This window comes from Mesoplodon mirus, assembly GCF_964341445.2.
Source record: "Mesoplodon mirus genome assembly, chromosome: 3".
Taxonomy (NCBI): Eukaryota; Metazoa; Chordata; class Mammalia; order Artiodactyla; family Ziphiidae; genus Mesoplodon; species Mesoplodon mirus.
In genome coordinates this window covers 114,885,004-114,898,005 of record NC_138978.1, presented here as the reverse complement: position 1 = coordinate 114,898,005, position 13,002 = coordinate 114,885,004, and the positions used below count along the sequence as shown (strand labels likewise).

The 13,002-nt window shown below is 40.1% G+C and overlaps 1 protein-coding gene across 2 annotated transcripts in view; it reads left to right on the top strand.

Annotated features, from left to right (window-relative positions):
- Positions 1–13,002, top strand: part of OTUD7B (OTU deubiquitinase 7B) — a 53,582-nt gene that overhangs the window by 23,869 nt on the left and 16,711 nt on the right. For both annotated transcript variants that reach the window (XM_082613429.1, XM_082613428.1), the window contains 3 exons: positions 6,278–6,427; positions 10,312–10,500; positions 12,365–12,592. In XM_082613429.1, the coding sequence (XP_082469555.1) occupies positions 6,343–6,427; positions 10,312–10,500; positions 12,365–12,592 (502 nt within the window). In that variant the 5' untranslated portion in view covers positions 6,278–6,342. The remainder of the gene's footprint in view (positions 1–6,277; positions 6,428–10,311; positions 10,501–12,364; positions 12,593–13,002) is intronic.

Here is a 13,002-nt window from a genome sequence, read left to right as displayed (position 1 = left end):
GGAAGTCCCTACAAAGAGATACTTTAGATAAGCAGTAAGGAGGATGATGTTAATCTTATCTATAAGACAGTGGTGCCATTGTCTTTCTATAGACGCCCATTTTAGTAGGTCGAGGACTGACCATAAGGTGAGAAAGTAGCATCAGTGACTGTAGTCTAATTTAAGGAGTTTTGCAGGGAAGAAGAGAATAGCAGCCAGCAGGTAGGGCAGAGGAGGAAACCTGAAGGAACTCCTCTTGCTTCGTTTCATTATTTTTTCTGTGAAGTCAGAGGGAAGGTCATCTACCAGGAGTAAGGGAGGTAATAAGGTTTTGGTGGGAGGCTCAGAGAGAATGGCAAAGGTGTGGGGTAGTAGCTGAGAAGACTGGTGAGGTACCAAAGTCAAGCAAAAGACTGCAGTGTTTCATTGAAAGGAATGAGATGGAACACCATATATCTGTAGTCACGTTGCTCTGTAGTATTATGTGATCTTGTCTTGTGCAGTAGCCCTATTTAGTAGCAGAGAAGTTGAATGTGGGGTCCATCCAGGTTGGGCCAATGAAATGGAAGGGTAAGGATAGGTTTTTACAGGAAAATAAAGTCATCACTCATTGTGTTTATGTTCAGGTAGGTAAGAAGGAACAAAGTGGAATCTATCTGTTTTTCTCAGTCTTCTCCACTCTCATCCTAGTCTAGCTCACCATCATCTCTTTTCCAGTAGTTTTCTAAACAAGTCTCCCTAAATCCACTTGTGTTCCCTACAAACTGTTCTTCCCACTGCAACCAGGGTGATCTTTTTTTCCCCTTCCATCTATAATTTCTTTTTTTTTTACGTCTTTATTGGAGTATAATTGCTTTACAATGGTGTGTTGGTTTCTGCTTTATAACAAAGTGAAACAGTTATACATATACACATGTTCCCATCTCTCTTCCCTCTTGCGTCTCCCTCCCTCCCACCCTCCCTATCCCACCCCTCTAGGTGGTCACAAAGCACCCGAGCCAGGGTGATCTTTTAATGATTTAAATCTGATCATGTCCTATCCCTGCCTACAACCCTTCAAAGCCTTCTCATTACTTTTAGGATAAAATCTCAATTTTCATTAGGGTCCACTAGGCCCTTTCTTCATCCTCATTTTGCACCATTTTCACTTCTGTGTTCCTCCTTGCCACAGAACATTGATATTGTTTCCTCTGCTAAGAGCATTCTTTCTTTCTTAGTGTGTCTCCAATGCCTACTCGTTCGTCAGTTCTTAGGTGTAATGTCACTTTCTTGGGAAAGCTTTTCCTGACTCCCTATAGGCTGTAACACTCCTCCCCCCAATATTTTTCCCTATTATGATTATAATTGTGAATTTTTTTGTTTTTTTCCCTCCATACTGGAAGCTTTGTGAGGATAGAGATTATGTCTAGTTCATGGTTGTGTTCCTAGTCCTGACCGTAGTGCCTGACACAGAGTAGGCACTCCATGAATTTTTGTTGAATCAGTGAATAAGGTGGTTAAGGAATTGGATGTCTTAGTCTGAGGTGAGGATGTCTTGAGGTGAGATAGCAGGTTTAGTAGTAAGGAAGAGCTGGAGGGAGATGAGGTTGTAGCCAGAGTAAGATGTTGGGAGTTGAAGATTTAGAGGTGGAATGGTTTCAGGGCATGGCAGGGTCCAGGACTGAGTTGTTGAAGTGGAGATGGAGGTCTTTGCATTTGATGAGATTATGAAACTCTAAGGCAGAAATGTTGGATGGATTATGCAGGTGGGGGTTGAAATTGCTCAGGAAGGTGGTAGGATTTGAAGTGAGGAAAATATAAGGCAGGTGTCTAAGTCATTAATAAACACTGAGAGATAGGCACAGCCCTTTCCTATGGTGAAAGAATTGAATGGATAAGAATCAGTGCAGTTCTGGGAATCAGTAATGACTTAGTCCCTAGGGAAGCATCATAGTACAGTAGAGAGAGCATGTGTTCAAAATATCTGGGTTCAGACTTTGGGTAACCCACCTGACTTTTCAAACCTTATACCTTTCTTTACTTGTAAACTGGGAATAATAAGCCTGCTCTAGGGGTTTTGTTGTTAATGAATAAGATAGTGTTTTGAAAGTGCTTACTTAATATTAACTTGTTAGTTTTTATTCTTGATTGCTGTCATCACTTCAAGAGGGCATGAAAGTGTGGAAGTAGGGATGAGAGGCAAAGATAGCAGCAGAAGTGAATTTTGAACAAGGTACATGACTTGATTTATTCCACTTGTTGAGTTTGTACTGTAGGGTCAGCATAAACAGTTATGAATGAATACAGGTAAAAGCAAGTATTGATATAAGGAAGAATTTAGTAAAAGAAAAAAAAGGCACTGGCTGGCTTATGATAACATTGCAGTGTTGACCTACAACAAATTTTTATGGAAAGAAATGCTTTATCTGTTCCTTTTCCATGAAAATTCCATCATTCCTGGGAGTAGATTTTATTGTTCTAGAGAAGACATCAAGGACCATTATGTGAGAGAGAGAGGGGGGCTGGTGATTTAGTTTAAAAAAGCATTTTCTAACAATTAGAGCTGTGCAACAATAAAATGGACATTGTGGCAAAGAAATGAGTCTCCATCAGAGCTTGTATTCATGTGGAGACTGGATGATTTATCTGTCAGAGATGTAATAGAAGGATTCTTGCATTGGGGCAGATATTGGTTTAAATAATCGCTAAAGTCCCACCAATTGGAAGGTTGGAGGATGTTGACTCCAGTTTAGATTTGTCTAAACACCATTCAATCAACAAATATTTGAGTACCTCTTCTGTTTCATTTGAAAGTTTGAAAGCCAGTGTTTTGTTTTCTTTTTTTTTCCTTCCTGTGTGCTGAGAGTCAAGGACTGTGAGTCTTAGTCATTACCTTGGATAGTCCCATTTGGAATTTAAGAAGCTCAAGCCAGGTGTTGGTAGTGACGTAACAAAAACTGCAGTCCTCACCTGTTGGGTGGGGTTAGGGTGGAGTCCATGGCATGCACCTGGATACATCAAATATAAGAATGGGCTGCCAAGAAGTTTGGTTTAGTGCTTCGAATTTTTGAGCAAGTCATTCTAGATAATGTTGGACCTTGAAATTATTTATTTATTAATTTTTCAGATGACTTACTCAGAATTAATTCTTTTTTTTGGAAATTATTTTTAAAAAATATTTTTTAAAAGAATATCCTACTACGTTGGCATATGAGGTCTATGATGCCATGACATTGATGGTTTTCATTGGCTTCTCTCACTCAAAAGCCTCTGGCTGGCTGGGAAATTGCCTATAAGCCTGTGGCTTAATCAACTTCTCACTTCTGCTGAGTACCTTTTTGTTGATTGTTATTTGTGTACTTACTGTATATTCCCCACATCCTTTCAGTAAGTTATTAGAGTGGCTTTACCAAGTTCCTTTTCATGTTTTTTTAAGAGAGAAGGTTGAAATTCATTTTGCATCTGTGCTCTTGGTTTTGGATTATTCATGTGTTTAAGTTATTTGGGCTGCTACCATGCCCTGTGATCTAAGACAGTGACTAAAATGGGCTTGAAGAAGGAATTCTTGTCTGTATTAGAGGAAAGGGAAACCACTCATTCATCTGTGAATTTTGAAGGAATTTAATTCTTAAGTATTTTATCTGAGGAACTAAATTGTTTAAAAACAACAACATTTTGAATTTGAGGTATCTTAGGCCAGAAGTTCTTTATGTAATGGTAGTCTTTTCTGACAGTTGTGATATTAAAATGGAAGTAAATTAGACATTGGTAATATGCAGACCAAAAGAGAATGTAAGGATCATAAGTTTCTGAGGTGTAGTGAAGTAAAGACGTTCATTTTTTAAACCTGGGAAGGATCTTAGAAGTCATCGAATCCAAGTCTAGGATATACAAGACGCAACTGACACCCTGTAAGTAATTTGACCAAAGTCACCCAGCTAATATATATAAGTGTAGGTAGAACTCTTCTGATATATGGGTTGTGGAAGTGACAGTATGTTGATGTCTCTTTAGAAAGGAGAGTTTGTAAAACTTTGAGAGATGGATTGGGACTGGGACAGACCATTAGAAATAGTGGGGTGATGTGAAAGATGAAGTACCCTTGAATTTCTCTTCTTTTTATTTTTTTTTAAATTTATTTTTGTTTTTATTTATTACTTACTTATTTTTGGCTGTGTTGGATCTTCATTTCTGGGTGCGGGCTCTGTCTAGTTGTGGTGAGCGGGGTCTACTCCTCGTTGTGGTGCGTGGGCTTCTCACAGCGGTGGCTTCTCTTGTTGTGGAGCACGGGCTTTAGGCGCGCATGCTTCAGTAGTTGCAGCTTGCAGGCTGAGTAGTTGTGGCTCGCAGGCTCTAGAGTGAAGGCTCAGTAGTGGTGGCGCACAGGCTTAGTTGCTCGATGGCATGTGGGATCTTCCCGGACCAGGGATCGAACCCATGTCCCCTGCATTGGCAGGCGGATTCTTAACCACAGCGCCACCAGGGAAGTCCCACCCTCACATTTCTGATCTTCTGAGTTAAACCTCAAATTGATTTGTTTGGTGGTGGCTGATGTGGAGGTTCAGTTAGTCATTTAATCATTTATTCATCAGGCATTTATTGACTGTCGACAGTAATGTAGATGCTGTGCTAGACGTTGCGGCTACAAATAGGAATTAAACATGTCCCTCTGCTCCTGGACCTCTTGTACTCATGGAACAGTATGAGAAGGAATGCTTTCTATTTTGCCATCTCTCTCCAAAAAAAAAATTCTACATGAAGTTATTAAGTTAGTGGCCTACTGGTTTTATAACCCACAAATCACTGCTGTTTATTTACCTTACTATTTCTAAGGAATTTAGCTAATTAGGATCTGATGATCACACCACTAAAGAATCTGTGTCTTGGGGTCAGGGGAGGTGTGATGAAAAAGTACCTGAGAATCACCCTTAGAGTTTAGGTTGTTTAGAAGGAGATGCTTCTGAAGAGACAGTCACCTGAGCCACCCTGTTGCCTTTGAGAACTCTACACTTTCGGCATTCCTCCAAAGCAGGGGACTGGTGGGTGTGGTGGGGCAGGTATGTGCCTGGTGACTTTACCAACAAGTCCTCTTTTACAGAGAACTGTAAACCTGTCTGAAGTGGCAGATTTTGGTGAGAAGTTGTTCTTCACTCGGTTATTGCTCCCTCCTCTGGGACTGCTAACTTCAGAGGAATGTGGATTGGTGCCAGGCAGACAGGTCAGGGACATAGTTTCTGCCAAAGTCAAGTCTGAAAGAAGCGATCTTTTTCAGGTGAACTTACTTGGTGGTCATTTGTCCTGAGTGGAGAAAGGCATGTTTCCTGGGTTCATGAAGTTAGTGGACAAAGATTGACCTTTGTTATGAACCTTTGGGATCTCCACTCTGCTTTGCATAATCACAGATTGTTTTATTTTGAGTAGTCTTATTTAAAAAAAATTTTTTGGCCACGCTGCTCAGCTTGTGGGATCTTAGTTCCCCGACCAGGCATTGAACCTATGCCCCCTGCAGTGGAAGCGCAGCGTCCTAACCATTGGACCGCCAGGGAAGTCCCTATTTTGAGTAAGTTTAGATATCAGTTTGCTCCTTCCATTTCCTCAGAGTACTAGACAGCTCTAAAGTTATTCAGTGTATAGTATTCATTCATTCATTCAGTAAAATGTTTGCTGAGAGCCGTGTGCCAAGCACTGTGCCAAGGGATACATGCTGGGGATACATTAGTGGACAAAACACACAAGCTCTGTACTTTGAAGAAACTTTTATGTTGGAGGAGGAGGCTAGACAGCAACCAACTAAAATAATTTCAGGGTATATCAAGTGCCAAGAAGGAAATAAACAGGCGCTATGTAAGAGAATAATGCAGGTGGGGAATTCTTCAGGGTGGTAGTCTGTTGCTTCCTTCCATTAGTTTGGATAAGCAAACTGATGGGTAGAAATGTAATACTCTAGAAAGGTAGAGGAAGAGCATTATTTGGAGTGGTATTATGGTTTTGTGGTTAATGTAGTAGTTAAGAAATTAATATAGGTGAAGTGGGTGAACTGTATGTAATGGGTGGTAACTAGACTTGTGATGGTGATCACTGTAGTGTTTATAGATGTTGAACTGTAATGCTAGACACCTGAAACTTATATAATAAAAGGAAAAAAAACTAATGTTAATGAGAAATTAGGAAACTAAATGTTACTCTTTATAATAAATTCTACTGAAATGAATGAGCTAGGATAATTAGTTTCCCCTTTTGGTTAGGAAGCTGCTGACATTGGGCTATGATCATCCCATTCCAGTGTAATTTGGGCCTTATGTGTTTATTTGCTCCTCAGGTGGAGGCCTGAATTTTGATCTATGTCCTCCCTACATCAGCTGCCTGGAAGTACTTAATGATCACATGACCCTGGACATGGACGCTGTCCTGTCCGACTTTGTCCGTTCCACAGGAGCAGAGCCAGGGTTGGCCCGAGATCTCCTGGAAGGTAAGGAGCCTTTGGGGGAGAATGAGAAGAGAGAAAATAAGATGTGATATTTATTGTTAGGATGATTTGGAACATTTAAGGTGATCAGAAAGACACTTTGTGTATGGTAGGCCTTACATTTAAGTTACTTCTCATAATCTACCTTGTGCATGACCCACCATAATTTTAAAATGCAAAATTCCCTTTTCACCTTGAATTTTTGGGTAGCTTTCTCCACTGTCAATTTAAGCTCAGGTAATGCAAGTGAAATTTGATATTAGTCCACTAAAACCATAATTTTAGATCTGTAAGACTTCCTTTTTATGTATAAATGATTAGATTTTCATATTTGGGATCATTCATGTTTTTTATCTTTCCTTCCCTAACTTGTATGGGTCATTCTATATAGAGTGGATTAATTTAATGTTTTCATTTAGCTGCTTTTGTTTACTTATTTCTGTATGTATATGTAAGTGTGAATGTTCTAGATTTTAAGGTCCTTTAGGCTTGGCATCATGTCAGTAGGATTCTTTGTTTGGAGTCATAGTTAACAGATGCTTTTTGGTGAAAATATATAATGACGCAAATAGGTGAGCCTGTGGGGGAAGGAGCAAGTTCTTAGCACACATAGGTAATTTTCTAGGTTTTCAGCCCTTAGTAAGGTGTGGCAATACGACATTTACTTAGGCACCTGTGAGAATAGTGTTGGTTTGGAAACGGAAGATCAGGGTTTAAATTCTAGTTTGCTAATTCAGTATGGCTTTGCCCTTAACTTGTATTTTCAGTTTCATCTCCTACTACCTTCTCCCACAGTTTCTGTGCTCCAGCCAGGCCTGACCTGTTTCCTTTCCCTGATCATATTAAGTTGTCTCCTAAGTTTGCAGTGTCCTTTCCTCCATTATTCTCTTGAAATTCTCCTCATCCTTCCAGATTCAGCTCAAATGCCTTCTCTTCCTCTTGTAACATGTGTTGAACACTTCTATGTGTTCAATATGTGTGAGGCACTTGAAATATATTACTTTATTCTCACAACCATTCTGCAAAATATGTTTTATTATCCCAGTATTACAGCTTAAAAACTGAGGTCCAAGAAGTTAAGTAGGATTTGAACCTAGGCAATCTGGTTTCAGAGTCTGGCTTTTAACAAGTGTGTTACAAGTTAATTCTTGCATGTCGTCTCTCTTTCTCTCACACACACCCATGTGCACACACACTCATACTATGAAAGAAAAGTTGAGGGTGCTGTGGAAGTTTAAGAGAGAAACCTAATTTGAATATAGAGTGCAGAAAGGCTTTTTCTGAAGAAGTGACATGTGAACTGAACACAGAAGGATGCACAGGAGTAGCAAGACAAAGGGTTGTAGCACAGAGTGTTTATGTAAAGAAAAGTAGCTTATACAAGGACCTTGAGGTGGGAGAGAGTTTGGCACTGATAGTGAGCGAGGTAGGAAGAGTAGTACAAGAAAGAGTGGTAGGAAGCTGGTTAGATAAGCAGGAAGCAGAATATGGGGGGCCTTTGTAGGCCATGGTAAGGTTTGTGCATTTCAGTGTGTTCGGTGGGAAGCTGGTGAAGGATTTTAATCAGGGGAGTGAAATGATTGGGTTTGAGTTTCTGAACAGTGTACTGATAAAAGATATGGAACTGATTGGAAGGTGGCCAGAGATGAAGTGGTAAAATCAGTTACGAATGTTGCCATAGTTCAGGTGAGAGGTGATGGTGACTTGGACTACAGTGGTAACAGCAGAGTGAGAAGTGGGTAGATTTAAGGTATAATTTAGAAAGAGAACCAAAGGACCTGATCCTCATTTTCTGTCTCCATCTTTCTGTCTCTTGCTTTTTCCTTTGAAAGTTAACTCTGGTTGTAGTGTAAAGAACAAATTATAGAGGGGAGGGACTAAGAGTAGAGAGACTAGGGAGCCCCCTCCCAAAAGACCAGGTGAAAATATGAGGACCTGAATTGGGGTAGTGACAATAAAAATGGACAAGAGAGAATAGATTTGAGAAATGTTCCAAGGGTACAAACAACCTTGAGAACTCAGTAGATAGTGAGGGAAGAGGAGGAGTGGGGTCTGAGGAATGGTGAAGAGCTGAAATGACTGTAGTTTCTGGCCTGGAGGGGTTGTGATGCCATTACTGATTTAGGGACTGTAGAAGAAGGAGAAGAAGCAACCTTTAGGAGGGAAGATGATGGACGTACAGTAGACATGTTGACTGTTAGGAGGACCTGATTTTAAGGACTTTAGCAGACAGTTGGAGATAACTATCCAGTGCTCAAGACAAATCATTTATTCATTCATTGGTTCAGAACAAAAGTCCTCCATTCTTTAACAAATATTTATTGAGTACCTATTATGCACTAGGTTCTAGATGCTTGAACAAAACAAAACAAGCAAAAATCTCTGCCCTTACATTCTAGCCTGAGAGATCGTCAATGAACAATAAACATGATAACCAAGTAAATTGTAAAGTACATAGTATAAGGTGTTAGATGCTGTGGAAAATGGTAAGGGGAATGATGAGGTAGGTTGTGATTTTTAGTTGGGTAGTCAGGGTAGGCCTTATTAAGAGTGTGACATTTGAGCAAATATCTGAAGGAGATGAGGAATTGTGTAGATATATTTGAGAAAGAGCCTTCTAGGCAGTAGGAATAGTTGGTGGAAAGGCTGTAGGTGGGAGCAGTCTTAGCACGTTTCTGGGAACAGCAAAGAGGCCAGTATGACTGACGCAGAGTCCAGAGTGAGCAAAGGGAGTTGGAGCAGGTGGTGAATCTAATGGCTCAGAAGTAAATTCATCTGGCGTGGATGATTAATACAGCTTAACTGGAGAATTATAATTATAACAAGAAGCATAACAGCAATGGCAGTAAATACATATATAATGCTTTCTGTATGCCAAGCACTGTTTTGAGTGCTTTCAGTTAATTTAATCTTCTTAACAACCCTATGTGGTATCACCTCCACTTTCATAGCCAGGGAAGTTGAAGCACAGAGGAAAGGTTAGAAAAGTAGGCTAGGTCATAGAAAGCCTTGAACGTCAGACAAAGGAGGCTAAACTTTATTCTGTAGGCAGTGGTAAGCCACTAAAAATTTGATTATGGAACTGAAATGATCAGAATTGTGCTGTAGAAAGATTAATCTCATGGGATCCTTTAGAGTAGATTGGAGGTGGGACACTAGGAATATAGTGATATAGGAATTGAATTAAGGTGGTGACAAATGGAATAGAACAGAAAGAAGTGTGAACAATTATGCAATATGTTATTTATTGACTAATTTAACTGGAGAAAGCAACTGAAAAATCTGCTGTGACAACTGTATCCTTCGGGTGTTTTCTTCAGCAGAGTAGTGATTCTTACATTTGAGGGGAATTAACAATTCCCTTTGATAACCTGATGGCAGCTATCAGCTCTTTCTTTAGAAAAACGCACATACCTATAACTTTGTATACAGTTTCAGGTGGTTTAGGACACCCCAGAGCACATCTAGGCTCAGAACTCTCTGGATCTCAGAATTAGGAGACCTGGGCTTCAGTCCAGCTGAGGGCCTGGTGTGAACTACCCATGACTTTGGGCAAGTAACTCTACTTCTTTAGGCTTCATTTCCTTTATCTGTAAAATGAGGTTACTAGGTCTCCAAGGGCCCTTTCAGTTCAGAGAGACAAATTCTGTATGCACACGGGGCTTTCTTAGGAAATAGACAATAAGTAAACAAAGAAGTTGTGGTATTCCAGATCGAAGTGTTATGAAGGAAATTAAAGTAGGGGAAGGAAAAGGAGAATGACTGAAGTGCACATGAGTATATGCTCGCTGGTTTTGATAAGATGCTTAGAATGATGGTTCTGTATCTTTCCTCAATTTTTCTATACTCTCAGTGCCCAATTCACTTTTTGCTTTGTGTCCTGACAGGAAAGAATTGGGATGTGAGCGCCGCCCTCAGTGATTTTGAACAGCTACGTCAGGTCCATGCTGGGAACCTGCCTCCACCCTTTAGTGAGGGGAGTGGTGGCTCCAGGACCCCTGAGAAAGGGTTTTCTGATAGAGAGTCTACTCGCCCTCCCCGACCCACCCTACAGCGGCAGGATGACATCGTTCAAGGTATTCGGGTGCTGAGGGCTGTTTCCGTATGCGGAGTAGAAAGAAAGGGAGGCAGCTGCTGACCAGTCAGAGAATTTAGTGATCTTTTGGAGATGATTCCTTTCCTCCCCCACCTCCCCAGCCAAATGATCAGAGGTGACCTCAGTCTGTCCAGATGCTGGGACCCCTCACTTTCTGCATCTTGAGTGCCATCCTGTATAAATGCCTTCTTCAAAGAGATAGAGGAAGAAGAATAACGATCTAATTGTTGAGATAAGGTACACATAAAGATAGAATTCAAAGGATCACTATCATCTACCCCTTTGGAGGACATTTTGTTAATATTTATTAGTATCTGTCAAAATTTTTAAATGCATGTATACTCTATCTCAGCAATTTTGTTTCTAGGAATTTATCATATATGTGTTGTGTGTGTGTGTCTGTGTGTGGTGTGTATCCTTTTAAATAAATACATACATACCTAATTCATAAATAGACACAAAGACATGTAGTGTAAAGCTTGAAAGTTAAAGCTTGAAGACAACTTTTAATTATCCATTAGTAGAGGAGTGGTTAAATAAATTGTAATCATCCATATTATGGAATACTTGGCAGCCTTTAGAAAGAATTAAGTAGATCTTGATGTGCTATTTTGGAAAAATCTCTAAAATCTATTGAGAAAGGTAAGATGCAGAACAGTATATATAGCATGTTCCTGTTTATGTTTTTAAAAATTATTATAAAAGTTATTTGTGCTTCTATGTGCATAAAAAATTCTAGGAATTCCCTGGTGGTCCAGTGGTTAGGACTGCGTGCTTCCACTGCAGGGAGGCATGGGTTCAATCGCTGGTTGGGGAATTAAGACACGGCACGGCAAAAAAATTCTAGAAGGATACAAAACGTCGCCTCTGGGGAAGGGATCAGGAATTTTGAATGAGAGGGACATTTCTTTGTAACACTTCAAACCTTTTGGTAGTATTTTGATTTTTTACCATGGGCATGTGGTACTTTTAAAATACCTTTAAGAAGAGTTTAAAAAATAACACTATAAAATAACTTTACACTACTTACTTTATGCATCATCCCTGGCAGATATTGGATTAAGACCTGATACCCAATATAATTTTTAGCTCTTTCTGATAGTCATTATATAACTCAAGCCATGCAAATGAATTTTAATACTATGCTGAGCAAATTATGATCACACTGGAATATCTGCTGGAGAATTATAAGTGCCATGTATTCAAAACAAATGAACTAATTTGGGGCACTATCTATATTACCGCCTTCCTCTGTAGTATGTTAAGTAAGAATTGACTGTACCTATGAATTTCTGATAAATATGAGTATCAAGAAAAGTTGTAGTAAATAATGTAAATAAAGTTATTGATGGTAGATAAGAAAGCTCCTGAATGTGTAAGATTTGTCATTAATTTTCTATAACGGAAATCCTTTTCTACATTCTCCAAGGCCCTGAAAATTATCAGAGCGATTATTTGACTCAATGTAGCCAAATGAAACTCCATTTCCCTTATTCCGTCTTCCTCCCACCAAGCAATGACTAAGTTGCCAAATGAAGGGTCCCTATTATGTTGGGAAATGGAAGTGGAAGAAGACAGTGTCGTGGAGAGAAGTTCAGGCAAAAGGGTAGAAAGAGGAATTTATATTTGGTGCTAATGTGAGTGCCTGTGAAAATGCCACTTTCTATGTTTCTCCAACTGTATTTGGCATGAGAAAGAGGGTCATGAAATTTGGTAGCCAGTTAGACTTACAGTTTTTCCCTGACTGGAAACCTTGTCAAGAGGTTTCCACTCATCACCTCATGAGTGGAAAGTTTTCTGAGTGGGTTGTGTTTGTTCTAAGGTGACTCCATTTCTCATTGCAGAAAAACGCCTGTCTAGGGGCATCTCCCACGCCAGCTCCAGCATTGTTTCCCTGGCCCGGTCCCATGTCTCCTCCAATGGTGGGGGTGGGGGGAGCAGTGAGCACCCCCTGGAAATGCCCATCTGTGCCTTCCAGCTTCCAGATCTCACTGTGTACAATGAAGACTTTCGCAGCTTCATAGAGAGAGACCTCATTGAGCAGTCCATGCTGGTTGCCTTGGAGCAGGCAGGTCAGTGAGCACTTCCTTTCCCATGCTCTTCCCTCTGCTCTCCACCTCTAGGCAGCCACGCGGAGGGGCTGGGCTTGACAAGCAGCTTCTAGTCTAAGCCTGTGATCTGATTGATTTCAGTCAAACTCGGCAGTCAGTCAGAGAGACATATACTGAGCTAGGTGCTTCTTCAAGTTAAAGAAAGGACACAAATAAGACACTTTCCTCTGGAAATTTCCTGTTTGATTGAAAGGAAACCAGATACACATGTGAAAGGCCTACAGATCAATACCTAAAAATCAATACATGAAAAAAATACAAATGAATTATAATTGGCTCTGGAACACCTTATGGACAGAAAGAACCAATGCTGTAGATGATGCACAGTGGTGATTAAACTAAGTCACATTTATTTATACGAACCTTTCCCA